General features: G+C 34.0%; 3 protein-coding genes and 1 non-coding gene across 9 annotated transcripts; 2 read left to right on the forward strand and 2 right to left on the reverse strand.

Annotated features, from left to right (window-relative positions):
• Positions 1-344: 344 nt before the first annotated feature.
• Positions 345-10,392, reverse strand: LOC114177922 (CBS domain-containing protein CBSCBSPB3-like). The gene is made up of 14 exons (XM_028063525.1): positions 10,118-10,392; positions 9,621-9,789; positions 9,401-9,533; positions 4,560-4,730; positions 3,160-3,235; positions 2,936-3,055; positions 2,446-2,512; positions 2,202-2,307; positions 2,061-2,119; positions 1,586-1,692; positions 1,387-1,499; positions 1,127-1,206; positions 948-1,037; positions 345-870 (listed from the first exon to the last, which is right to left on the reverse strand). Exons 1-14 carry the CDS (start codon positions 10,240-10,242, stop codon positions 697-699), a joined length of 1,590 nt encoding a protein of 529 aa, XP_027919326.1. The 5' UTR covers positions 10,243-10,392; the 3' UTR covers positions 345-696.
• A 6,153-nt stretch (positions 10,393-16,545) lies between these two features.
• Positions 16,546-20,811, forward strand: LOC114178470 (filament-like plant protein 3). 3 transcript variants are annotated; one of them, XM_028064393.1, is made up of 6 exons: positions 16,546-16,742; positions 16,853-16,904; positions 17,362-17,541; positions 18,202-18,406; positions 18,738-20,140; positions 20,335-20,811. In XM_028064393.1, exons 3-6 carry the CDS (start codon positions 17,431-17,433, stop codon positions 20,656-20,658), a joined length of 2,043 nt encoding a protein of 680 aa, XP_027920194.1. In that variant the 5' UTR covers positions 16,546-16,742; positions 16,853-16,904; positions 17,362-17,430; the 3' UTR covers positions 20,659-20,811. The 3 variants fall into 3 exon arrangements, with proteins under 3 accessions (XP_027920194.1, XP_027920195.1, XP_027920196.1); XM_028064394.1 differs by lacking the exon at positions 16,853-16,904 and having other exon boundaries at positions 16,547-16,822; XM_028064395.1 differs by lacking the exon at positions 16,853-16,904 and having other exon boundaries at positions 16,547-16,742.
• A 1,527-nt stretch (positions 20,812-22,338) lies between these two features.
• TRNAQ-UUG lies at positions 22,339-22,410 on the forward strand. The gene has a single exon. It is a non-coding gene; the product is annotated as a tRNA-Gln (tRNA).
• Positions 22,411-22,495: 85 nt separating this feature from the next.
• LOC114179915 (fatty acid amide hydrolase-like) lies at positions 22,496-27,950 on the reverse strand. Of its 4 annotated transcripts, none has more exons than XM_028066415.1 (21): positions 27,841-27,950; positions 27,518-27,629; positions 27,113-27,225; positions 26,883-26,943; positions 26,475-26,662; positions 26,176-26,305; positions 25,886-25,963; positions 25,641-25,788; positions 25,387-25,499; positions 25,123-25,198; positions 24,971-25,042; positions 24,829-24,880; positions 24,595-24,666; positions 24,408-24,488; positions 23,980-24,080; positions 23,788-23,880; positions 23,526-23,594; positions 23,371-23,435; positions 23,207-23,268; positions 22,977-23,084; positions 22,496-22,854 (listed from the first exon to the last, which is right to left on the reverse strand). In XM_028066415.1, the coding sequence occupies exons 2-21, from the start codon at positions 27,615-27,617 to the stop codon at positions 22,792-22,794; spliced, it is 1,845 nt and encodes a 614-aa protein (XP_027922216.1). In that variant the 5' UTR covers positions 27,618-27,629; positions 27,841-27,950; the 3' UTR covers positions 22,496-22,791. The 4 variants fall into 4 exon arrangements, with proteins under 4 accessions (XP_027922216.1, XP_027922217.1, XP_027922218.1 ...); XM_028066416.1 differs by having other exon boundaries at positions 27,113-27,222; positions 27,841-27,949; XM_028066417.1 differs by lacking the exon at positions 27,841-27,950 and having other exon boundaries at positions 22,977-23,072; positions 27,518-27,830.
• Between the last annotated feature and the right edge of the window lie 38 nt (positions 27,951-27,988).

Below are 27,988 nucleotides of genomic sequence, written 5' to 3' on the forward strand. Positions count from 1 at the left end.
AAAACCTTTAATTGTAGCATTAACGAAATTCCCTGTTGAGCATAACAAGCAGTAACAAGAACTTAGCAACAAAATGTCAGAAGCTTGATGGTAGAACCAGGGAAGGTGTTAGCAGAGATTTCATGATGATGAAACCGGAAGTTCGTTCCAAGTATTATCTGAATTCGCATGAAATCATTACACAAATATTATACTTTGAATTAAAAATGTTTTAAATATTAATATGGGGTCAATTATTAAGGTCGTAAAATTAAATTAATCATTCATTTTATCAACTTTAGCATTAAAATAAATTTATGCAAAGATTTAAATATGTTCTATAATAATTCTATAAAATTAAGATAAATAACTCATTTGTAACTGCTCTTTATATTGGTGCAAAAAAGAAAACGTCTTTGACATTAATTATGCCAAGACATTACCTATACGTACGTATATATTCCCACCACGAAGGACGAGGAGTTGATGATTGCGATTACATCAGAGACAAAAAATACAAGTGGCTATGTTAACTAATCACCTTGGTTTCACCATGGGGGACTATCCCGAAAACAAAAAGACTCACGTCATTGGCCTATTTCAGTATCCAAGATTTAGATTTCCCTTAATTGTAATGAGCCTTTAAAAGGCAATAAGTGCTCTTCAACTCATACAGAGCGATTATTGCTTTTTTTGTCCCCCCAAACAGGCAATACATCAATGTTTGGAGTGCTTTAAGTACACTAACATGCCAACGCTTGCTATAGCAAGTGCACTTGCAAAAGTAACAGAGCTTACAGAAATAACACTGTTTTTCTGTATAGTAGCTGTACAAGGATTTGGACTTCTTGCTTTGGTTAAACTGCCAAAATCCAAATGCAACTTCAAAGCCTGAAATACAAAGAGGCTTTGTATTAGAAGCAAATTCAAATGTCAATGAAAAAGCTAGAAGAAGCAGATATCTTCACCTTCGCTCCTGCAGACCTAGCACAGCTGACAGCCGTACCAAGATCAGTATCAGTTGCAAGAACAATCTTATCGCCTTCATCGTCCTCATACTATAAAATGGAGGAAAAAGTCAGCGTGATAATGAACACATATCATACTCTCACAAAAGGCAGAGGAAACTTAGGAGCATGAAACACACCAAAATTGTAGGGCGTTCTCCATCATTAACATCAACTCTCTGCATGACTGTAGAAACTAGCTCATCTAGACGTTCAGTACCTAAAGAAAAAAACAACACATTCATTGTAAATTCTCATAAGAATCAGAGAGGTAGGCAAGATGATAAAGATTACATGGCCCGGGTTCAGATAAAAGTGTGCACTATGTTTGCGTCTAACATCAAAGACGGAAAAAAGGGACTATTAAAAGCTCAATATTTTACCAAATCAGTCAACTCACCACAGTTGAACCGATGCACGCGTCCTCTGAGATCCTCTAATTTGAAGGTAAATGAATTTACATAGCCTACAGATTGAGTTCCAGATTTTGCTGTATCAACCCCAGAAATGTCACTGGAATAGAACATGAAATAGGTCGTCAATTCATGGATCAGAACAAAAACAAACCTTTTGTTTAAACATCTACAAAACCAGACTACCTATGAGTATCGGAATCTTCTGGTGGCTCTAGATTAAGAGCTGAGTCCCAAAACTTTTGCATAATTGTATTTGCCATATCATTAACAGCTCCAGAGCTACTCTCAACCTACAAACAAAGTACATTTTAGTAATCAGAAATTGGTATCTGTATAACAGTATCAACTGTTAATGCAAAGACATACATGAATTTTACTACAGAATATGATAGACTTTCAACGTTACTAAAGGAGCACACGCCACCAGATATAAAAGTATTATGATTAGGAAGTCTAACCAGAACAACAGAACTAAATCTAAACAAGATTACCTAGGTACAACATTATGATTAGTTAGGGAGATAATAATCAAATATGATACATGGGATTCTCCCAAACAGATGGAAAATATAAATACATAACCTACACGCATACACACACCAATGCATATGAATGAACATCTCACAGAAGAATAATCAAACAGAAACATGAATTTTACCATGGAAATTGCAGCATGTGTTATCTGCAAAACATCCATGCAAGCAACAACATGTCCATCTGCAGAAACAAGAATAAATAGTCAGCAGAAGGTAAGAATTAATGAACTGCCTGCCTAAAAAATTAGAGAAGTAAAGATCACCTTTGTCTATCACAGGAAGATGTAAGAATTTCCCATCATGCATCATATGCAGTGCATCCAATATTGTTGTATCTACCGATGCACAATCTGGATTTGGAGTCATTACCTAAGTGAGAAAGGGAAAGAAGAAAATCTACTCAGTTCTGAATATCTAGCAAAAGTCGGAACTAAACAAAAGAATATTCCTTTCGAAATAACCATCTTTTTCCACTTAAGTGAATAAATAATGAAATGAAATAGCAACCTTTTCCACTAGAGTCAACTGAGGAGAAATATTTTGAGCCACAACACGCATTAGTATGTCCTTTGAACTGCATGAGATACACAGAGAACGTTTAGCATCTTACAATGATTAAGGTGCAAATTAGGAAGGATCCTATTAGTATCAGAGGAATGAGGCAGATAAGGTGGGAAGTAGGAGGTGTTGGAAAATCAGCATGGGGCAACCACGCTACCTCCTGTCCATGTGGCAAGATCGAGAGAGAAATCAAGCAAGGGGATTGCTACTTGTTAGAAGGTTATGCCCGAAAGTGAAAAAGAATAAAGGAGGTATATAGTGAGATGAGCAAGAATTGACTACGTTTTGAGGCCTCAGCAAGAGGAGAGGGATGAGGTGTTTTTATCATCCGTTATTCCTATTTTCTGTAATAAAATGCAAGGATCCTACCAGATAACAATATATTTTACAATTTAGAGTTCTTCTCTATGAAAAAAGTGTTCGTAAAAGATCTTACGTGAGTATCCCCTGAATCTTGGTTCCTGACAGAGACACAATAACGGCTGAATTAACGCGCAATTCCTGCATCTTCTTTGCAGCTACATAGACGGGATCAGCAGGTGATACTATAGCAACCCTAGAAACATAAAGCTACAGAACTTTGTAAAACAATTTTATCCATTTACACTATCATCTAGCAGCAATATATACAAAAACAAGAAAATATAATGTGAAAATTACTTTGTATTTTCATTCATTAGAGTTGACAGGGACGGTTTGAACATGCGCTCCCTCAATGTCTCTACCAAAGCACTAGCTGATAAATATGGTAGCAATTAAAGCAGAAAATTAGCATCATTACAAAATGAAGCAGAAATATTCAATATGGCCAATTCAAACACTTACATGTGGATAAAGCTAGGACTATGAGAAGCTAACAACAGATAACTCAAAAACACATGGTAATCACTCATCAGTTTGGTTCCCAAACATCTACAACTTAGCTTAATACCAACAATGAAACCCTTAAAAGCCAGCCACTAAAGTATCACATCCAAATATTACTAAGAACACATTGCACAGATCAGAACAAATAAAAGAGAAGTCTTCTCAGAGATAGACACCACATTTTTCGAACTCCTTCTAAATTAACACTTTTATTCTTAATATGACTATTTGATTATGACGTGAAAGAAATTGAGAAATAAAGGAGGATGAATAAATAAACAGAAGAATAAGAGAGCAAGAGGATAAGACAAACTATAGTACTCATAATTATGAATAGAAACTAAAATTGCTAATGGCATATATAATAAAAACAAAATATCCAGTTAAAGAGTAGGTAAAATATATAACATTTACAATATGATATATCAGAAGAACCCTTTTTGTGAGAGTGAGAAATGAATAACTATTGACCATTAAATATTATAATGAAAGGTCAAGATTAAAACATACAAGTTATGTGAGTTTCTTAAAATGTCATACTTCTTTATAAATATAAGGATAGATTGAGTTCCTCGAAAAGTAAATCTTTGTAAAGCCACTATCCTCAACAACTCTTAGTACATATTACATTTTATAGACCCAATCATTAAAAATAAAGCTCTCATCGAGTAGATCAAATCTGTAGATTCTAATAAAATTGTACAACTATTTTACAATTAATTAAATAAATTCCCTTTGAATTATGATATACTTTTGAGAAATATAAGCAAATGCTGACTACAAGATTACATAACTACAAATATCTGATTGATCTAAAGTTTGATCTGCCTGAGTTAATATCAAAATATTTAATGGTTTGATCAATAAAAATTAATATATACAAGGAGTTAAAATAAAAAATATCATCCAAGAGAAGAAAAAAAAAATGAACAGATAGCAGCAACCATAGAGCACTTATTTCACTCATGTGGTAATTCCCTTCATATCTTGTTCTACAAACTATCTAACCCTGTGTCTCTAATTTTAGCCACAAAGATAAAAGTCTACAATATTTGTTCGCACAAACAGCCATTTCAGCTAATATGCCAAATAATAGATTTCATATTAAAAGAACATAAAACTTCTAAACTCAAGGATGGCAGATGCAGTATAAACATATGCACGGAAGTGGATGTAAAGAATTGTTAACCCACCATATGCAATGCTACCCCGGTGGCGCTCCACCCCTTCAACTGCGGCAGCAATGACACTGCTCTGCTCAGCAGCCTTCTCCATCCTGACTATTGCATCATAAAGACATCTGGTGATATCCAGTATGGCAATGACCTCACCATTTTCCACAACAGGGAGGTGCCTGAATTTACCTATCAGTTAAAATGAATAAATCATATCTCAATGGATTATTTTAAAGACTGACCAATTAGTACAAAATTTAAACAGTCAGATGATAGAAAGATATGGCCAAGTCATCATCAGGTATCAACCAGATAAAGATAAATAGCAATGGGAAAAAAGAGCTCCATAACAAAGAAGAAACTAATAGGGCCTTGATTGCAAAAAGGAAAAAAAAAATGTACAAGTTTTGTTGCAAATCAGACACATTTGTTGGGTTTGGAGGAAGACCACGCAATTCAACATAAGAAGAGAAACGCAATCCTCTTCATCAAGTCCTTCACTATCGTCATCCCAGACTAAGTCTCCTGATAATGAAGATTCCAGTTGGCCTATTGTCATTTGAAAAGTTAATCGCTCCATAGACAATCCTCATCCTATTCACTATTTTCTAAGCTATCATCATATGTCCACTTCCTAGTATTCTTTTGTCTCCTTTGTATCTTCCATTTCCATTCCTAAAAATGTTAAAGAGGCAATTGATCATCTTGGATGGTGACATAATGGTATATGGGACTAAGTTCCTCTTCCGTTGGACAAAAGGTTGTTGGTTGTTGTTGGGTTTATGGCATTAAAGTTGGGCCAAATGGTGAAGTTGGTCACCTCAAAGCTAGATTGATGACCAAAGGACATACTCGAACAATGGCCTTGATTACGGTGATATGTTTTCTCCCATAGCCAAAATGACCATTGTGTGTCTCTTCTTTGGCATGGCAGCTATACATCATTTGTCTCTCCATCAATTAGATATAAAAAAATGCTTTCTTTCATCATGATCTAGAAGAGGAGATTTACATGGAGCAACCTCTTTCGTTTCTCAAGAGGAGTTTGCCTAAGTTTGTAAGTTACATCGATTTTTCTATGGTCTCAAACAATCTCCTCGTGCTTGATTTGGAAAATTCAGTCATATTGTTCAAACTTTTGGAATGAAACTCATATATCAATCAGTTTTTTATTGTCATACATCGTCTGAAAAATGTGTTTACGTAATTGTGTATGTTGATGACATGGTTATCATAGAAAATGATGACACTAGAATCTCGCAACTAAAGGAACACTTATGTAATCACTCCTAGACCAAAGATCTTGGAAGTCTCAAATACTATCTTGGCATTGAAGTGGCTCAACCAAAGGGAGGCATTGAAGTTTCTCAAAGGAAATAAGCTTTAGATATCATTGAAAAAACATGCATGACCATGATTGACTATAGACCAATAGAGAGCTTTATGGATCCAAAAAAAAAAATTAATGACAGACCAAGGTGAACATCTCTCTAATCCAAATAAATATAGAAGACTTGTTTGGAAACTTCTTTATCTCACTATTACTAGACTTGGACTGTCTTTTACGGGTGTTTTAATCAACTTATGAAAAATCCTTGTATTGATCATTGGAATGCTATCTTTCACATCTTAAGATGCTTCAAAAAGGGTGTTTTAATCAACTTATGAAAAATCCTTGTATTGATCATTGGAATGCTATCTTTCACATCTTAAGATGCTTCAAAAAGGCTCTAGGGCAAGGTATGTTGTATTAAGATAAAGGGATTGCATATCGTGATGTTAATTAGGCAAGATCTCCTATGGATAGACACTCCACTACAGGGTATAATGTTCTCATCGAAGGAAACATTATTTCTTGGAAAAGCAAGAAACAAAATGTGATTACCTAATATAGTGTTGAAGCTGAAAATGGGACAATAGCGTCTCTTGCTCGCGAACTTGAATGGCTAAAACAATTTCTTCAAGAATTAAAATTATGAGATCCAACAAACGAAGATGTATTGTATAACCAAGTTGCTCTCCACATTGCTCCCAATCCAATGTTTCATGAGAAAATTAAACACATAGAATTTGACTATCATTTTATTTGAGAAAAGTTGTTAGAATAGGTACTTAATATAGGTAGTTGGCAATTGTATTGAAAAACTGCTATACGTTGTACCTATGAGTTGTTTACTTATTAGCGTTAGTTATCTACTTATTCTTGATGTAATTTTCTTTTATAAATAACAAAGATCAGCTAAGAGATGATCAATTTCTTAAGCTCTTTTTCTCATATTTTCAGTCTTATGTAAGGTAAAAGAAGAAAGGAACATTCCTAAGATCATAGGATTGAGCTCAAGTCATCAATGGTTCAACAACAATAATAATAGAAGATCTATCTCTCAAATATGTCTCTAAAAACAAAGGTCCAAGTGATAGGATGTCAAATTATTACAATATTTTTATTTCACTATATAAAGCTATTCTCCCAGGAAAAGAAACTTGAAATGAACTAGACATGTTTATAGGAAAGAGAAGACGTGGTTCCTACAACAAGTGACAAAAAACATGATAAAACCCTCCACGTGATCCTCCAAAATTAAACCAGTCCCCAAATTAGTCCCTCAGCGATTTAAAATGCCCATATTAGTCCTCCAAATATTTTGTCACCAAATTAGTCCTTCATATTTAATTTTTCAATATATTTATTAGTCCCTACAAAATCTAACATGTCACTATATTTGTCCTTATAATGGACTAAAGTAGTGATGAAAAGAATCTTTGGGGGACTAATTTGGTGACCGAACTTTGTAAGGACTAATGAAGTGATACAGGGTACACAGAACAGCAGACATGAACCCACAGAAAAGAGTATCTTTTCCAGGATATGTCCGGTATGGAGATAAACGCACTAAAGAAGTGCATCCCTTCTTGACCATCTAAATCATTAGAGATGTATGTGTATTTTCTTGAAATTATTAGTAAGTCTGTCAGTTACATTGTAACTGATCTGTCCATTGTGACTGGCTGTAAATCACCACTGAATTAGCAGTCAGTAGCCTATAAATGTATACTCTCCACTATTCAGTTAGCAATGAATAAGTTAATCATTTTCAGCATGTGCCTCAATCCTTCTCTTCTCGTGTTTTCTCTTTCTGCTCACTTTCTAACATGGAATCACATGCTTCTAACTCTTAATCCAGCCATGGTTCCCCACATGGAACAATTTGTAATCCTGAAACATGTTCTTCTACTACTTTCACACACCAGATCAGCCTCAAGCTTAATATACACAAAAATGTTCCTAGGATCAACGAATTAAGGGAATTATACAAGGTTACAAGCTTCATCGATTCCTTGTAAATCCTACAATTCCTCCATACTATCTTACCAAACAAAAAGAGGGATATTGCTGTTGTCAACCTAGTGTATTCATGGTGGGAACTGCAAGATTCATTGCTCTTCACCTGGCTACTATCGACTCTATCTGATTTCAGGAGTAGTTCACTGTGTTCATTCATGACAGGTACAAATAAAATTCATAAATTCTTCAACTCACAAATGAATGCTAGATCCAGCAAACTTCATTCTGCACTGAAATCTATCACCAAGGGAGATCTTGTACAATGGTGGAGTATGTATAAGTATTTAGCTCACATCCAAGCTTGATGTGCTTCAGTGCTTCTTTTTATTGATGACAGTGCCAGGCTGTGACCTCTTGAAGCCGTTTTTCAGGGTCTACAAGAAGAGTATAGTGCTCTTGCTGCAATCATTCAATATCATGCAGAACCATGTGATATTCTAGAGAAACTCAAGAAAGACCCTCTTGTTGAGCCTCTCTCATCTAATCTTGCACAAGTCACTTCCAAGCCCCAATTAAGATCAGTAAGTACACACAAGATCAAGCATAAGAAAACCAGTCAATCATCCACAATTCTCTTGTGCTTCATGCAGAAGCCACAATGGCTGTAATGGTTGCTCACACAGCCACAAAGGTCACTCCTGGGACCATTCCTCAGTTCAATGTAAGATCGGTTCTGACACCAATATCTGTTGTCACAGGAATGCAAATCTTCATCCACCTACCTGGACATGGCCTAACCAATTGCCAGCACCCTCGGGAAATGGTGGTAGGAATACACCACTGACATGGTCAGGAGTTGGGACTTTCGTAGTTGTTGACTGGGAACTGGTCTGGTTCATACTCCTTACAGTGGCCCAGGTCATTTCTCTGCCTGTCTCCAGATTCTTCTCAAGTCAATAGGAAACTTTTACAGGCAGTAAACTCAGCCTACACTGCCAATTATGCATCTGTTACGGACAGTCATCTTCATAGTGGCTACTAGGTACCAGTGGTATCTGGATTCTGGTGCAACCGATCATGTAACAAACTTACCAACCAACTTCATGACAGCTCAGCTGGCTAACTAATAATACCAAGAGAATATCCTATATCCCTGATATAAATTAAAAGACAACTTCTCCCAATTGCAGGAATGAAATCACTATATCTACTTATAATTTTCTGCGAACATTGTCACAAGTCACAAATCCTTTTATCACGTACCATTCTTGTTCAATTGCATAGCAATTGCAATATAAATTCAAAACAACTGATCTATTATTGCAAGTTGATTAGCTCGTATCCTGGTTGAATAAAGCAATGCATCCTAGCTCCAACGTAACCAGACTTCTTCAGACATACCAAACCGCCGCAGAAAAAGTGTTCCACAAAATGTATTTAAAGTAACCGGGATCAGCAGAAGAACAATTGTCATTGTATCATCCATTTTCTTGAGGAATGAGCCCAAACAACCAAGTTCAGGAATACCAAAAATTCAATAGTAACACTGACATTAACAGTAGATGACACAAACCTTGGACCATCTTCTGAAGAGCTTCCAAGGCTAGTGAATCAGATGTCACAAAAATCGGACTCCTAGTCATTACTTTTGAAACCATAGTCTGCTCAGGCCGTAAACCCTCAGCTATAACTCTCGTAGCAATGTCCTGCACAAGACACAAACTTGTGAGACTTCACAATCACACACACGCACACACTCCAACAAAAAAACAACAAAAAGCAGAAACAGAAACCTTGTCAGTCATGATTCCAGATAGCAAAGCATTAGAATCAGTCAGCAAAACAGCATCCACACGCCGAGCCGCCATTCTCCGGCACGCTTCAAAAACCGTGGTTCCTTCAGATATAGTGAGGGCTTTCGATAGCCGGAGCTTTCTAACTGTCCTTTCTCCCCCATCAAACCTACACAATTCAATTCAATCAAAAACCACATTTAAACCAAAACACTCATTCAATTCAACGACAACCCACCTACACACCCCTTAAAAAGCTTTCGTTTCTTTTCAAGTAACCGCATCTTGTCAGGGGAAATCATACTTTAAACAAACAAACAATCGTAGGACCAAAACCTAAATCTATTAACTCTAAAATAAATAAAACGGCTTAGCTGGATTGATACGGATCGGTTCATCGTTGAAAAGAGAAAATCATAAACCAATTCGAATAGCAGAGGATGAAAAGATTAAATCAAAGAATAAAGAAGAGAATAAGAAGAAGAAGAACAAGTTACTCTTGTGGTGGCGGAGAAGAAGGTTTGCTGGGAGGTTCGCTAAGGTTTCCGTTTTCGATCTTCTTGGACAATGAGGGAGCGCGTTTATGAGGGCCACCGTTTCTTCTCGTTATGTGGCCACTCATTTTCGGAGACAGAGGTGACGTTTGGGTTCTTCTTCTTCTCCTTCTCCCTCTGTCACCACCGCCCCTGTTTCCGTCTCTGTTTCTGCAACCTTTCTTCTCCTCTTCCTTCGCTCAAAAATGCTTTTTTTTTAAAAAAAAAGAACCAAGAAGTGAATAAAAGGACATGATTTGGATTTTGTTTTTACTGTAAAAATAGAACAAATTTTGATCGGGAGTTGTGGTTTGTATGTGTCCACTTGTCTCTAGTTTTATTTTTTAAGGAAAAGAAGGTCTTTTCTTGGAAAGCACTTTTTTTTCTTCATGTATTAACTATTAACCCTAATCAAGATCTTAGCATTCTACACGATAATATTTTACAAGATTATAACTTTTAATCACCTTTATCACATTTAATTTGAATTAAATTATATAAAATTTGAAGTAAGTGGATTAAGTTAGTTATTAATTTAAAAGACATTAAAAACTCAAATTCAAGGCTATATTTCAAGAAAAATATTGAAATGTATTAGGTATATCCAAAGTTAAATTCATCAGAAACTAACAAAAAAAAAAAAACTTAACCATGATGAATTTAAAAATAAAATATTGATTTGTTGGAAAGTCTGGTGAGATTTTTATTTGTGTAACTAACTACCTTCCATGTTTATGTCCTTGAGTAGGTGCATTTACTTTTCTACCATAACTTCTTTCTCGTTAAGTTTTCATAGATAGAACGTTAAAAAGTACCTAACATTGTTTTTACTTGACAGTGTGAATTTACGGAGAATAATTGTGTTCTTGAATGTATCATTAAGTATGTGTTTTTAATAATTGTGTCTCATTTCCTTTCTCAAGTGATGATTATGCTATTTAGATGAAAGCTCTTTCTTTTCAGAGTATAAATAAATGTGTCTTGTGTGTAAAGTAAGCACAATATTTTAGTTTTTGTTTGACTTTGGTGTAGGATTGAGGTTTTTTTTTAATAATTTTCTAAATATGATTTTTTTTATTTCAACGTGATATTTATATTATTTGAGACATTCAATGAATTCTGATGTGAATTCAGAAATGGTGGTAAAATGTTAAATGATGCAAAAGTTCTAGGTGGTTCTTTGTTTAGAATATTTTTAATTATTTTTTAGTTACTATAATTTTTAAAATATACTAATGTTAATATAATAAAAAATAATGTATTTTGAAGTATTAAAATTAATATATTTTGAAAACATATTAAATAGATAGCACTAAAAACTCTTAAGAAAATATAAATTTTAAATTTGATTCTCAATACAACACGACAAAACCCATTTATATCCATATAAATAAATTAATAAATAGTTATAATTATATCGACAAAAAAACACATTAAGATCACAAAAGAAAAAAAAAACAATATTCCCTTTTACGCGATAAGCGGATTCACACAATGAATTGTCGTAGAGTGTTTGATATAATTTTTATATAATTATAATATTTTCTAATATTTAAAATCTCCACCCTTGTAATTTTAAAATATCACAACATATTTTCTAACCACATAAGACACTGACATCACTCTCAACCCAAAATCTTAAGGTAATGGGTTTATGGGTCTTGATTCTTATATAGTGCTCTACTTTCTCATTTCTGGTCAATGTGGGACTTAGACTCATAATTGGATTCCTAACAATTAACTGCTTTCTCTGTAAATTTGAACTCAAGAAAGACGAAGATAAAGAAATTTCCCTAATTGCAAAATTTCCCCTAAATTGAAAGATTAACATAAATTAGTCACCTATACAGTACACGTAACACACCCTATTACAAATCATGCTGCCTGTACAATGTTCCGTTAATGATTTAAACGGCGTTACAGAAAACGACCAAATAAAACACGAATTGCGAAAATGAGGACCATTCTAAACATTCGGTAAAAATGAGGACCATTTTAAACATTGTGTGAAAATGAGAACCATCCGCAACAAACACTACGAAAATGAAGACCAAAAAGGTATTTAAGCCTTTCTTTTATTTATTCTCTAACTTCTAGTAATTTCTCTCATGTAAAATTCTCCTTAAAACCTTTTTTTTATTTCTACCTTTTTTCTTGTCATATATAATTTTGTTTCTTTCCTTTTGTTTTACTATTCCTCTCTATATTTAAACAATAAAAAGTTGGTACCAAATTCCTTTTTATAAAACACTGAAACAGGTGCACCATTCAATCACTTAAACAATAAAAAAAGTTTAAAAATACATTTGAGATCAATTTTGGGACAAAGCATGAACTCGAAACAAGAATTTCTATCACTTCAACCTTTTTCGATAACAGTGCCTATAAATTAACTTGTATCCTTTGATAGTTGATTTTTTATGAATGCTTTGAACATGGTTATGCATTATGCGAATAATGGAGATTCAGCTTATGCATAGACACGACACAGAATAAAAGTTTTGGTCAAATTTAAGGTAGAAAACGAGGAAAAGGATAAAGAAATTAGAGTCGGACAAACGGCAACAACCCATGCATGCATCTGCAAACCTCCATATGCTGACATTGAGATCATGTTTTGGCATACACTAACACTGTAAATTGGTGTTGGCTTTTAGAAATCGAGATTCACTGGATCACACCGTCACAATTTTCTTAGTGTTCAATAAAATAATTCAAAACCATGTGTTTTCATTGATTCACAAACTTTCAATATACATAATAAATAGTGAGAATTCAAGGGTAAGGGTAAGTTTAGGATTAAAATAAAAAATTTGAGTATAAATATCTATCGTTTTAATATTTTTGGTTGAATATGGTGTCGATTTCTTATATATCATATTTTATCATTGTTGTATTTTCTCTTCGATGATCTTTCTTTGAGATCCATCAGAATTATAAATTTAATTCATTTTGGTAACTGATTTAGATGAGTATAATATGATTTTTATATCAAAAGACTTGTTGATTAATGGTTTCGACAAATGTGTCATCTTATGTGAACGATAATACAAGTATGAAGTACTCGTGTTAACTCGAAGGATATTTTTGAAAATTTAAATGTGAGTCTAAGAGGATTTTAATTAAAAACTGTGTTAATAGATTAGACTCATATATCATTGATATATTTTTTTCTTTTGATCCTCTTTCAAAAAATTCATCAATACATGAATAAAATATTTAGAAGGTGAATTTAAGATAAAGGGTTGAAAATTTTGATGAAATTAATGCATAATTTTTAACTAAAAGTAATGATCTTGTATTTGTTATAGAGAATAAAATGATGTCTCAATATGTCATATTGATCATGTGGATCGTAATATTAAAAAGAAGATTTGCAATACATATTTTCTCCATCATCACTGATGAAACAATTATTTTAAATAGGTGCATTTGTTAAATTTAGGTTCATTTTGAAATGAGATTTTTTGAGGAGAAATTATATTTTATTCCAAAAAATAACAAAAGGCATGTATGAGAAGATATTTCACTTCATAATGAGTTTCTCCTAAGTACTTGTTATGCAAATTTAAAGTGCCTAATGAAAGCAAATATTTCCTTTTGAGGTTTATAAAAGAATGTTACGTTCACATTGGGTTTCACTCAAAATAATTAAAACATGAAACATGATTTGTGTTCAAATTAAAACTACTTTAAATCATTTTCATTTTTCACATTGAAACCAAACATAAACCTTCAATGTGTTGAATGTGACATTTTGAACTTTTCCAAAAAATCATTGCTTTCATGCAATTGACTTCAAATTCTCTATAATTATCTCACAACTATTCTTAGAAAGACAAATAATCAGGGTATTTGTAAATAAACCAATTTGGTGAGAAAAAAAATTGAAATAACACTTAAAGTTTAGCATTTTTGTAATGTGTGTGAACTTTCTTAGTTTTGATTGAAAAGCAAAAAGTTGATCATTTTCACATTCTTATTATATTCTAATACATTGCAAGCTTCATATGTGATATGTCAAGACCAAATACTGATAGATCGAGAATAATGAGTTATCAGTTCTAAACATGTTAACATAGTTACGTTTAAACACATTCACTTAATCAAGTACATTATCAATAATCAAAAATTAATATTGACAAGTCAACTAAATATCTTGGTTAAGGTTGTAATCTCAGTTTACACCTATAATGAAGGTTATTGGATGATTGAGCCACAATTAGGTTTACTAAAAGATAAAGACCTAAATAAAGAATTTGTAAGATAGTTGAAACCCTTTTTAATAGCATTTATAAAATAACTTAAAGAAACTAGAAGTAAAAATGTGATCATTTGACGCATAACCTAAAATACAATTAAGTTTATACATACCTTTCATTACTACCCAATTTGCTACTTGGAAACTCATCAAGTGTAAGCTCATTCATAACCCCTTAGACCATCTTGTTGGTATTGCTACTGTTTTCCTTTTGGAACTTTATCAACAATTGTATAAAAAAACGAGAATATGATTAGCTAGACAGCTTAACGATTAAACAAATCTAAATCTCATGTGGCTGTTTGTTTGTTTTTTTCAATTTCTCATGATAATTAATTACCTTTTTTTTCTTGAAATCTCGCAAGAAAAAAAAGTCTAAATAAATTTTACGATTTTATATTCTATAATTTATACTCAATTTTTGTGATTCACGATTTTTTTTATGCGTCAGTGATCTCTTATGTATAAAATTTACTATTGTATATCATAAAAAAAACTTTTAAATGATTTTGAACATTACAATTGTTCCTTTTCTAAAAAAACTTCAAAAATTTATAACCAAATTACTTTGTTAGTATAATGATGCTAACAAATTTGTCATTGACAAGTGTTGTTGTCAATTACAGACAGCTAAAACTGTTGCTAATGCATTCTTTATTGAGGAAACTTTTGCCTTGATTAAGTGAAAAACATAATTGTAAAAGTTCTTATCGTAAATAAACAGTACACAAGTTAAACGCGGTTGAAAAAAGTTAATATAATTGGCTCAAATAAATTAAAGGGTCATGTATGTTTTTGTCCTTCAAGTTTCAATGAATTTTGGAATTAGTTTCTTTTCAAAACTTTATACTAATTTAGTCATTTATCTTTATAAATGCGTGAATTTAAACCTTACAAAATTTTGTTAAGTTTATTTGACATTTTAAACGTGTTTTATGATGGATTTTGAATTAACATTGAAGTGAAAATGTCTTAAATAATGTTAATAATTCAAATACTATCATGAAATATGCTTAAAATGTCAGATAAACTTAACACAATTTGGTTAAAAAGACTAAATTCACATATTTTTAAAGATGAATGACTAAATTGATAATTTTTTTTAAAAATGATTAATTTCAAATTTCACCGAAAGAGAAAAACATATTTAATCTTGAATTAAATATGTTTGGGTAAATTAAATAACTACAAAAATAGCAATTTGCACTGTTTAATGCGAAACATGGTAAAGCGTATGTATACTATAAATAACAACTCTGGTTGTGAAAAGTGAGAAAATTTAATTCAACTATTAGCTTAAATTAAGGAGAACAATCTTGGAGAGTTTTACCAAATTTGATACAAATATGTTGACGATTAAGAAGTATTATCGAGAACTACGTGTCTAGTAACATATCAACAACATAATAATCATTTTAATTTAATGCATCATTGATATAAAAACAATGCAGTTATTTTCAATAATATGTCCATTTATTGTTTAATAAATTGGACGGTGGAATATCGTATTAACGTAGCAGAAGCATTGGAAGAAATACGAACAATACATTTAAATAACAATATTCGTCAAATTCCAACACATGATTGGACAATACATCCCCAAAGTCAAACAAGTTAGGCCTGTGGAGTCATTCGTAATTTGACTTTTTTTAATATACAGAAATTTACAATATACTATATTTAAAAAAAAAAAACACACACATGACATAACAATCAAAATGATTTTTTTGAAAAACGTAATAAAATCTATTTTAATCGTGAAATAAAAGAAGTTAAAAAATGTAGCTGTCAAGAAGAAGAAGAAGGAAACACAGTGATGTTTGCGTGGAAAGTACAGTGAGTAACATAGTATGGATGAAACAGAGGACAAAAACATAAACAGTAACAAAAATCGAATCAGATTTTGTAGAGAGAATGAAGGACCAATGAGCGGGAATAACGCGCCCCTCGTTTGAAAAACACATAAAACACGCACAACTTCATCACATCTAATAATTACCACCAAATCTTGGACAAAGTAAACAACACAACACAACAAAAAAGATTAAAATTAAAAAAACTAGGATTGCATTGCATAACAATTTTCTTCATTTTTCTTCTACTCTCTCTCTCTCTCTTCACATGGTCTTCCCCACCCCTCTCTCTCTCTCTCTCTCTTTCATTATTTCTTTTTTTTTTTTAAAGTTTTGGTTTTTATGTGTGACAAAGAAACGTGTTGGATAATATATCTGAATCTTCGCATGATGTTCCTTGAGCCATGAAAAATTCCTCTGACATTCCTCTCCGATCTCCATAGCCTGTCTTTCCACACACTGGAAGTAGTGGAAGGTACTATATCCCATTCATGTCCCTGTCAATTGGGTGCTTATCGTACTTCTTGTGGAGCAATATCGTGAGAGATAATTCAAGTGGGTCAATCACCGCTTCTTATTTTGCAGATTTTTTTATTCTCAATGTTGGATTCAATGGCGTCAATTTGAGTAGTCCTTGGTAGGTGACTGTCAGAGGAGTTGTTACTATTTCCAGTTGAGAGCAATATCCATGAAAACGAGATGAAATTAAACGAAAAGAAAAACAAAAATCGTTTTTTTTTTTTTTTGTTTATTTTACTTTTGACGTTTCGGAGTGATCCCTTTCAAGCCTCCATTCAAAGCGCTAAGCTTTTATGGAAAGTTTTTCAATAAAAGTTGGGAATGGAGGTAGATGGGTTTGGGTGGGAAGTGAATTCTAAGCAAAGCTCATAACTAACCACTTCTCTTCTGTTCTGTTTCATACTCGATTCTGGTTTCACTCTCCTATTTTTGTTTCCCTTGTGCTGGGGATTTCGCTTGCAGAATGCAGATTTTGATAGCTTCCTCATTGGTGTCATTGTCATATACCAATTGAGTCTTGTTTCCCTGATCAAGTTTTGAGTTTTTTTGCGTTGTGTTGTGTAATGGTGTTGTAGGTGGGTCATTGTTTTTGAGAGAATAACGGAGGCGGTGCTAGTTGCTGCTTTCTGCTTATACAATCGTAGATGGACCGGAGGAGTTGGCTTTGGCGCAGGAAGTCATCGGAGAAAAGTCCCGGTGAAACGGAGAGTTCTGGTTCAATCTCATCTCTTTCAGAAAGGTTCTCTGATGATCAGGTGGGCATTGGAACGGAACTGGTATTCGTGTGTTTAAACTTTTGATTTCTGAGATGATTGGTTATGTGCTTTTTCGGGTAACTTTTTCTCACACGGTTTCATCCTATTCAAGATGCTTCATATTCTAATTTCGTCATGATCCTTGAAATATCAGAGAAATGTGACTGATATGGCTGCAATTGCAGTCACGGATCATTTTTTAAAACCTCCTATTTCTTTATATCTTTGACACTTCAATCTTGACCAGCTTTGATTGTTGTTTGGCGGTGAAACAAATTATCTGGGTTGTGACCATTTCTTAAGTTAAAATCATACTCCTTGTTAAAGGAGATCAAGGCTTGATTAATAAAAAACAGCGTACCATTTCGAAAAGAAATCATGATTTATTGCAAAGGTTTGGTGGAGTCAATTATGCAAGAATCTGAACTGATAACACCAGCTGTTCATACTGTGAGATAGCTTGTAATGTGTAGTCAAGATGAAAAGAATGGTTATTGCTTGTTTGATCTCAGGTTTTAAATGGACTCATTCCTTTTATAATCATGATGGACTTTGTGTTTAATTATTCCCTTTTCAAGTGTGAGAACTCTGCTTCTTCGGATTATTGTGAAGTTGGAAAATTGGTATGAGGAATCTGATTCTTCTTCCTATGTTGAATAGGTATATACAACACAAGCTGCTTTATCACCTGAAGTCACGTCTAAGTCTGCATCAAATGACGACATTAGTACCCCAAAAATGAGTAAAGAAGAGGTTACGGATGTAAAGATTCTTACAGACAAATTAGCTGCTGCTCTGCTGAATATTAGTGCCAAAGAAGACTTGGTAAAACAGCATGCCAAAGTTGCAGAAGAAGCTGTATCAGGTATTTATTGTTTGGCCCTTACCATGCATGTTCAATGGAAATAGTGCTACCTCAGATATTTATTATCACAAAGAAATGGGTTGGGCGTTCGACCACAAAAATGGATACTTTAAGGTGATTAAAAAGAAAAATTCTTGATGAAGTTTTCTCTCTGAAAGATTTTATTCATCAATGTCGTTCTTGTGCACCAATAAATTAGAACAGTCTGGTGGTCGTTATGACTAACACAACCTTAATGGGAATCCAAATTATTTGAAAAGTTTGTTTTTTACCGGCCAGAAAATCTATGTTTATTGAATAAAAGGTTTTGATTGGCTTCTCATCTTTTAAGGCTGGGAGAAGGCTGAAAATGAAGTGTCATCTTTAAAACAACAGCTTGATGCTACGAGGCAGAAGAACTCAATTCTGGAAGACAGAGTTGGTCATCTTGATGGTGCACTCAAAGAGTGTCTGAGGCAGCTTCGACAAGCTAGAGAAGTGCAAGAGCAAAAGATTGTTGAAGCTGTCGTGAATAGTTGTCGTGAGTGGGAATTCAAGAAATCTGAACTTGAGGGAAAAGTTGCTGATCTTGAAGCTCAACTTCAATCAGCTAAAGCAGATTCTGCTGCATCAATTCGTTTTGATCTTCAGCAGAGGCTAGAGGCTGTGCAGAAAGAGAATTCAAGTCTTAAACATGAGCTGCAATCTCGACTGGAGGAACTAGAACTGAGGATAGTTGAGAGGAATTTGAGTTCTCAAGCAGCTGAGACGGCTAGCAAGCAACATTTGGAGAGTGTGAAGAAGGTTGCGAAGCTTGAGACTGAGTGCCGTAGACTGAAAGCAATGACTCGTAAAACATTTTCTGTCAATGATCACAGGTCCGTGACTGCATCTTCAGTTTGTGTTGAGTCTTTCACAGATAGCATGTCGGATAGTGGAGAGAGGTTACTAGCAGTTCAAACTGATTTGCGAAAGTTAGGTGGATGGGAGATGAATGAATATGAGCCAAGTCGTTTTGATTCGTGCTCGTCTTCTTTAGTTATGGAAATTGATCAACTTAAGAAGGAAAAGACTAATGGAAAAAATCACATGGTCCCTTCAACTGAGATCAATCTCATGGATGATTTCCTTGAGATGGAAAGGCTTGCTGCATTTCCAGAGAATGTTAGGGAAGGAGTTGCATCAGATCAATCTAATGTTGATCAGGCTACTATGGAAGCTGAAGTGGAAGCTTTGATTCAAAAGAATGTTGAATTGGAGAAGAAGCTGGTGAAAATGGAATGTGAAATGGAAGCTATGATTCAGAAGAATTCTGAATTGGAGAAGAAGCTGGAGAAAATGGAAGCAGGGAAAGTTGAGGTAGAGATGGTTTTGACCAAGTACCATACGCAGCTTGAGACATCAGAGAGTCAGATTAGGGAAGCAGAGTTGAAGGTAGCAGAGTTTCAAACTCAGTTAGCTCTTGCAAAAAGATCAAACCAAGAAGCATGCGAAGAACTGAAAGAAACAAAAGCAAAGAAGGAGATAGTGGAGTCTACCCTCAAACTTACTCAAACTGAAGTCGAAAAACTGATTTCAAAAATCTGTTCTTTGGAGGCAGAGATTCAGAAGGAACGAGCTTTGTCTGCTGAGAATTCAATCAAACGTGGAAAATTGGAGGAGGAGCTTTTGAAAATGAAACAAGAAGCTCACGTTCAGCAAGACACCGAGATAAAGCAGAGGGAAGTCGTTAATCACAATTTGAAGTTAAAACAGGTCAGTATGCTAAAACTTATCAGGGAACTTGATTTTTTAAGCCTTCTTTAATGTGTTTGTTGAAACTTGCAAGCTAATATTCTGGCGTTAATTTTTTGATGATGGAATTCATCAAAGTGAAATATCCCTAAACATGATTAAGAAAATCTTGCATCATGTGTTTTGATTTGAAGAACTTGGCATGGTGTGTGCAGGAAAAGGAACTTGCTTTGGCTGCTGGTAGATTTGCTGAGTGTCAGAAGACCATTGCATCACTTGGACAGCAGTTGAAAAGCCTTGCAACTTTGGAAGACTTTCTACTTGATTCTGACAACCCTGTGGAGTCAACCTTTGAAGTCACAAAAAGTCCCCAAAATGGTGATCAGTTGAAACTACCTCGTAATGATTTGAGCATACCCAAAAGAGATTCTGAGTCACCCATTTCATTAAACTCATCAGTTACCAATGAGAAAATCCGAAATGGATTTAGTAAGTTCATCCCTAAAAGCAAGAGTGTAAGCAAAAGAGGAAGTCACTGAGAAAAAAAAAATGGAGAGAAAGTATACATGATAAGGATAAGGTTGAATTGTAAATTTGGGTTATTCATTTTGTCTCATGGATTCAACTATGAATCCATAGCAAAAATAGCAATACATAAAGTCCAAATTTTAAAACGTTTTCTTTTGTAGTTATGGTTGACCCATGCCTCTTTATATTTAGACTAGAATGACAACTTGGTACCCCGTGTTGAAATCTTTCAAATAACTTAATGTTGAAACCAAACATAAAAGAAAAAAGTAATTTTTGGGGTGAGAGAGGCTCGAACTCTCGACCTCAGGATTACTCTTAAGCTATGAGACCTACGCGCTAGCCAACTGCGCCACCACCCCTTTGTTGATCCTAAATGATTTCATCTGTTAATATATCGACTCATTGGAAACTTAAGCAAAAGAAAGTTTTAATTAAGAGTGTGTTTGTATTTAGTTGGTGACATTGAGTCTGTTTTAAATTCAGTGTGAAAGTGGCATTGTTGATAAGAATTGATGGGATGGAGAATTAAATTGGGTATGGATCCTAATTATTTGCATTGAATGATGAAGAGAAAAAGAGAGTTCAGATGGTGTAAGATGAAAAGAAGAGGAACGAAAGAGAAATAAAGAGCAATGAGGCTCCTACACTACTCATACCCCACACACGTGAGTGATCACAAGTTATTGTTGCATTGCACTCATCAATCAGATCATGCTCTTCACACTCCCCCCCTCAGAGGGGCCATTGTTTGCAAACTAACTTCTTCCGACTCTCTTTTCGATATTTAAAGTACGTGTTTAAACCTAAACTGCTACTACAATAATGATAACCTAAACTTAAAAGATTTATAAATATAGTAATGTATTAAAATTGTGGGTTAAACTATGGTGGTGTGAAATCCACAACTAAAGATCTTCTTTTTTTTTGGGTTAAATATGTTTTTTGTCACTTAATTTTTAATTAATTTTAAAATTAGTGAATTTAGAAATTTTAGACCAATTTAGTTATTCATCTTTTGAAATACGTGGATTTAGTCTTTTTAATCAAATTTGTTAAGTTTATTTAATGTTTCGTATACATTTCAGGATTGTATTTGAGTTGTTTACATTATTTGATACATGTTTATTTCAATGCTAAGTCAAATATTATTATGAAACGCGCTTGATATGTTAAATAAACTTAACAATTTGATTAAAAGGACTAAATACACATATTTAGAAAGGTGAAAGACTAGATTGGTTGAAAGTTTCAATACGGACTAATTTCAAAATTCACCAAAAATTAAAGGACCAAAAACATATTTAATTCTTCTTCCTTTTCAAAGATTTGAAATGTTTACGATTCTAAGCATAATCTCAATTTTAACTACTTTCATCTGATTAAACTAAAAATTCATTCAGAAAACTCAAGATCTCAATTCACAAATTTTGAAAATAAAGCAAAAAGGACTTTCTCTTCACAGATATGTTTTGACGAAGTTTCTACAAGTCACGCTATATTAGTAAATACATGAACTATATTTAATTTAATATAAATGTTAGAGCGAATTTAACATTACTTTAATATAGTCACTAACTGAATTTGATTCATTTTAGTTTTACACGTACAGAGGTAAAGAAAATATTTTTAAGCTGAAGGCAAGGTTATATATTTAAAATCAAAATAAATCAGTTAAAGATCACAACAAGGGTTCTATGGTGTAGTGGTTAGCACTCTGGACTTTGAATCCAGCGACCTGGGTTCGACTCCCGGTAGGACCTTCTTGTTTTTTTTTCAACTCGGTTCAAATTTTCTATGATTCATTAATCAGCACCATGAAATTCCAAAACTTTTTACAAAATAACATAACTCATCAAATAATAAAAACATGTCATGTCCCATGTAAAATATCAGAAATAATTGTGTTCATTCTCATTCTTCATGATTACACAAATAGGTCAACTAACGAGGACTAATAAATAGCAGACATTGAAGTATGCTTTTGAATGATATGACAGAACCTTGCCATCACGTGCATGAATGAACTGTGTTAACTGCAAAAAGATAAAGCAAGAAAGAGACTCCTAATAGATAAATGGAGAAAACACAACACGACTCTGCTACTGCTAGGGCATGCTTCCTTCTTACTTGCCTGACCCCATTTAATATTTTCTCAGCTGATCATAAAAAATCTTCGGCTTTCTGTATTTTGACAGGCAAATGGTCTGAGAATATAACAGCACCATCATGTTAGTACTCGACTTTGGACCACTAGGATGAAAAAACATTATGTGTTGTCACATGCCTTGTTATGTAGCAGTGACTACACCCAAAGGAATTTCATTACCTGCATTGCAAATGCCAAGTGGATCAGTGTTGCTTCTGTCCAAGGCCGTCCTATAAACTGAAGGCCAATAGGCAAGCCTAGCTTGTCGTACCCAACCTGTGATGAAAGCTTCATAGAGTTATCATTCAACCTAAGCTCTTAAAGAATCAAAAGATATTGATTTAGTTAAGTTTTTTTAGTTTCAGAATATTTCATAAGTGGCATTAGGTAGATAGAGAATGTGATCATACCGCAACTGTCACAGCAGGAACTCCAAGGAAGTTTCCTGATATAGAATACCTAACAAGTGCAGCTGAAATTGTGCCGAATGTTACATAATATTGTAAGCATATGGGTAGTTATGCTACCGACAACTTCTGAGTGTCACCACCACAAATATGAATTTCATTTATACCTCCATTTACGTAGTCAAGTTCACCAGTCTTCAGTGCATCATCTTGAATCGAGTATGCAGTCACACTGTAATAAATATTATTAGGCAGTGTGTTAGTTACTTAAGACAAAATTGCTATCAAATAAAGGCACTGTGAGAAAACAACACAAACAAACCCTGTTGTTGGTGACACAATGACATCTGCCTCAGCAAATATTCTCTTGTGAAACTTTGCCTGGCGATTCCTGATCATAATTTAACAAAACCATGTAACACTTTTAAATGCTGCTTAATGAATATACGTATATAGATTTTGGAAAATAGAGCACAGAAGAAAAAATAGGATTTTTTACTAGTCAAAACTCGATAATGGGTTGATGTTGCTGGATAGAATATCAAATATTGAGACTAAGCCAGATAATGTGAGTCATAACAAACCTCAATTTTTGAGCTTTAATGTACTCCTTGCTACTGAAAGCACCATAGATAGAAAGTGCTACCCTTGCGTCCCATCCTAATTCTGCAACATGTCTTTGGTAATAATTTAGTAATGTCAGCAATCAACCCCTCTAAATCTAGAGGACAGAAATGAAGAAAAAATAAAATCAAGGGTTTTTTTGTATGACATACTTCTCTCTAAAAGAATCAAACCAAGTGGAACACTCTGATCCAATGGTTAAGTAATGTGCCAGTCGCATTGCTTCTATGTCTGGTAAAGTCACATCTATTGTCTTGTAGGTTTAAAATAAGATTGGAAGGTTAGTTAGTCAGTGATCACTTTTCTATTTCTTAATGAAATGTTCAATAACTGTGGGGATTTTCTGCTCAAAGCAGTTCGTTTCTTCCAACTTTTAACAAGAGTTAAAAATATTGATTTTTGTTTTTCACCCAAATAATACACTTGAATTTAAAATTTACTCAGATAGCATACTGTCTCCAATATTTACACAGATAGTATGTTTTATCTGGGTAAATAGTTGACCACTATGTTATTTGGTTGAAAAAAATCAACAAAGTTAACATTTAAAACACTTTTTTTGTGTTACATTCTGCAATACCTTCCAACCATAGTAATCCTGAAGTTCGCTCAATGCCTGGGTGCAGCATAATCTTACTTCGTCACTGCAATCGTCAAACCACTAATTGATAGAATTAGTGGTTAGATATAGTAAATTATGTTATGGCAACCTACTCATATGGGAATGAATAGTCTAAATATTCAAGTTAAGGAAACATGCTTCAGACCTTATCATACTTTGCCAATTTGATGTCACGTATGGACTTTGAGAATGACAGTAGTGGTAGATTTATCTTGGTCTAGGGCATTGCACAAAATATTATCAGAAGTTTAAGAAGATTAGTAGCAGGTGAACATTACCAGTTCTTTGAACTTCATTAGCAGTGTGAAAACTGAGACATAGAAAGGAGTCATTTGAAAAGTTAACCATTTGGATTTTGAGAACAAGAAAAAGTCCTTACAAGTGTACTAGAGGACTGTTCTGATGGAATTTCTCCACTAATAGCTGCATAACTGTAAATATTGAAGTATTGAAATATCAGAAACTGTGAAACCAATATTAGAACTTCTTGAAGAAAGAAACTCATAGAAAGTGCCACTGACGTGATCAATGCATCCTCAACAGTGCCTGCTAGTATTCCAACCATCCCAACTGTCCAGTTTAGTGGAAGAACTCTGAATGTAGTGCAAATAAATCTCTTAAATCATCACAATCCTCAATTTATTCAAACATGACAACAAATTTGCAAACCCACCCGGAATGAGGGACGCGATCAAAAGTTGGTTTTAGACCAACAACACCACAAAGTGCTGCAGGCATCCTCACAGAACCTGAACAAGTATGCTAATAGAACATTATTTCACCACTCATGTTGTCTATTGAAATCTCATATACCTACTGATATGGATCTGTCTAGTATATTCAGATAGCTTTGGCTATAACATAAATATGTGAAATGCATATGAGCAATAATGATGAATGATGATTTCGTTTATCTTTCATAATTTAAGTTAAATACCTCCCCCATCAACACCAAGAGCAACAGGGCACAACCCTGCAGATACCACAGCAGCAGATCCACTAGAAGAACCTCCTGCAATCTTGTTGGCATCATATGGGTTTCTAGTTGCCCTATGGAAGTAATAGAACCACATGCTCTTGTCAGAAACGAGTTTTGTGCAAATTCATTAATGTATAGCTCAGAAGTCACAAAAGATATATCATAATGTGAATAAAATTCTGGGTGTGTATTTCTCATGGTCACTTTCTTACCCATAATGTGGATTGATACCACTTGTTCCAACCCCAAGTTCATGCATATTAGTCTTCCCAACAAGTATGGCACCACATAATCTCAGACGCTTAACACAGCAAGCATCATCTGTACAAGGCCTTTCTTTGTGCAACCACTTTGTACCTCCTACAGAAGATGCATTTTTAGATACCCAAGTGAAAATGAGATTAACAGTGAAAACAACTGAAGCTTTGTATAGTGAAAAAAAAGTAATTTGCTCTACCTGTAGTTGGATATGGCAAACAATCTATTTCATCCTTGACTGCAACAGGAATTCCGTCTAGGACAGAGATAGGTTCCCCTGGAAAAACAACATGCACCATAACTTTTTAGGGGAACAAAGGTAAATTATATACACTTTACTTCTGGATTTCAATAGCACATGAAAAGCATTTAGCTTTATGAGTTTCAATCAACTTATAATAACATGGTCATCAGATTAAATCATCTAAAGATCAATCGAAAGAGAACTGTTACCCTTGGGGATTGACACTTGAAATTGTTATGTAGTACCTTTCTGATACCTGAGAGTTGATTCATCTGCTTGTCTTAGAATATCCTCCGGATTGTAGTTAATGAAGAATCCCATCGAGAGTGGAGGCTTTGAAGATTCATCAACAGCAGCTATAAATCGTTCTGCAACCTTTGCAAATGAAGGGCATGTTATGAAACGAAACGAACTTGCATAAATTTTAATCCAAAGTGAAATTTTGAATGACAGAACTTTATGCAAGATGGTGCTGATGAGTTAACAGAACAATGATAACATGAGAACACGTAAAAAGAATATGAATATGTAAGTGATGAAATACCACTCGTGGCGTTATAGCTTCCGAACTGTAGGCTTTGTAATAGTCCATTATGGTCCAACGAGAGAAAGAAATGTCTGTTTCATTTTGTGCTTTTTCTGAAGACGTTGGTAAGCACTCTATCGCAAGTTGAACCTGCTCTTGTGGCGTCAAACCAGAATCCAAGCTTTTGACTTCTTGTTCTTTGTGGTCTGCAAGAATTAAACTCATATCAGGCACCTTTCATTCAAGAAAAATTTGTGATTTGAGATAAACAAACATCTAAGACAAAAAGACCAACATGCCAATTTTGTTTGTGCTAACTGCAATCAAGCAATATCTATGATCACACCATCATGCAGGTAACCTATCCCTTATACACCTGATAGAAAAAGAAAAGAAAAGAAAAGAACCGAGTGGAAAATCACAAACCTTCAAAATGGTGTGAGGGAACATAGAGGGGCGACTCTTCTAACTCTGCATTTGTAATAAGCTGCAAAAAAAAAAAGGTATGAATTTAAAAATGAAAATTTTCTATTTAAGTGAAATCCACAGCAGTATGAAGTGATACTATAGTACACAAAGAAGAGCATGGAATTCTGATTCATTCGGGAGAAGATTTCATGAAAATGGAATAAAAAGACCATGGACCAAGAACTTACCGTGTGAATAAGATTGTTACCCTTCAATATATATAGCAACAAGGTTCCAAATATTCGAGACTCCAAGAACCAAGTGAAAACCTTGACCAAGATCCCAGTCATACGAGGAGCTGCTATAAATTGAAGTAATGATGAGTACCAACTACCATAACTTTTGGCAATCATGGATTCTGATATAAACATTTAATTCTAAACCAGATAAACCGTTTTGAAGCTTCAACATATTTTCACTGTGAACTAGCACACATATTCATGTCCTTCTCTGATGCCATGCCAGAGATTGTAAACAGTACAACTAAAGAAAGCGAGCCACAATAAACTTTGCATGACAGAAAAAGAAACGGTTCCTGTGACAGAAAAATGAACATAAACAGAAAAAAACAGCAAAGTCAGTGAATTATGAACCTTTGACATTGGCTTGGAGATAGATTTCAGTGCTATCAGAACCCAAGTTGACATCTTTAACAGGCTTATAAACCACGCCCCTACTTTTGAACAGACCCATTAAAACTGTTTTCTGTGGAAGATGGGCAAAAAATGATTACATGTTATAGTAGTTGGTTGCATGGCGGAGATAGCAAGAAGTACGACACATTAATTCAAACTTGTTTTGATCACATATCTTAATTGGCATGGTGATGGATAGGGTATACTATGACAACTCCCACAAACAAGTCACTTTCATTCACCAATGAATTGAATGAAGATTTTATGAAAAAAACTAAGACCTCAACATTGTATTCCTCTTCCACCTTATGCTTTCAGATTCCAAAAAGTTTCTTAGTAGTTTCTGTCACAATGCTGAAAATGTCAAACAATTCACCAGCTTCCAATTTATGCCTCTTTTCTCTCTATAGACTGACTTTGTTTTGTTTG

This window comes from Vigna unguiculata, chromosome 3 (genome assembly GCF_004118075.2).
Source record: "Vigna unguiculata cultivar IT97K-499-35 chromosome 3, ASM411807v1, whole genome shotgun sequence".
Lineage (NCBI taxonomy): Eukaryota > Viridiplantae > Streptophyta > Magnoliopsida > Fabales > Fabaceae > Vigna > Vigna unguiculata.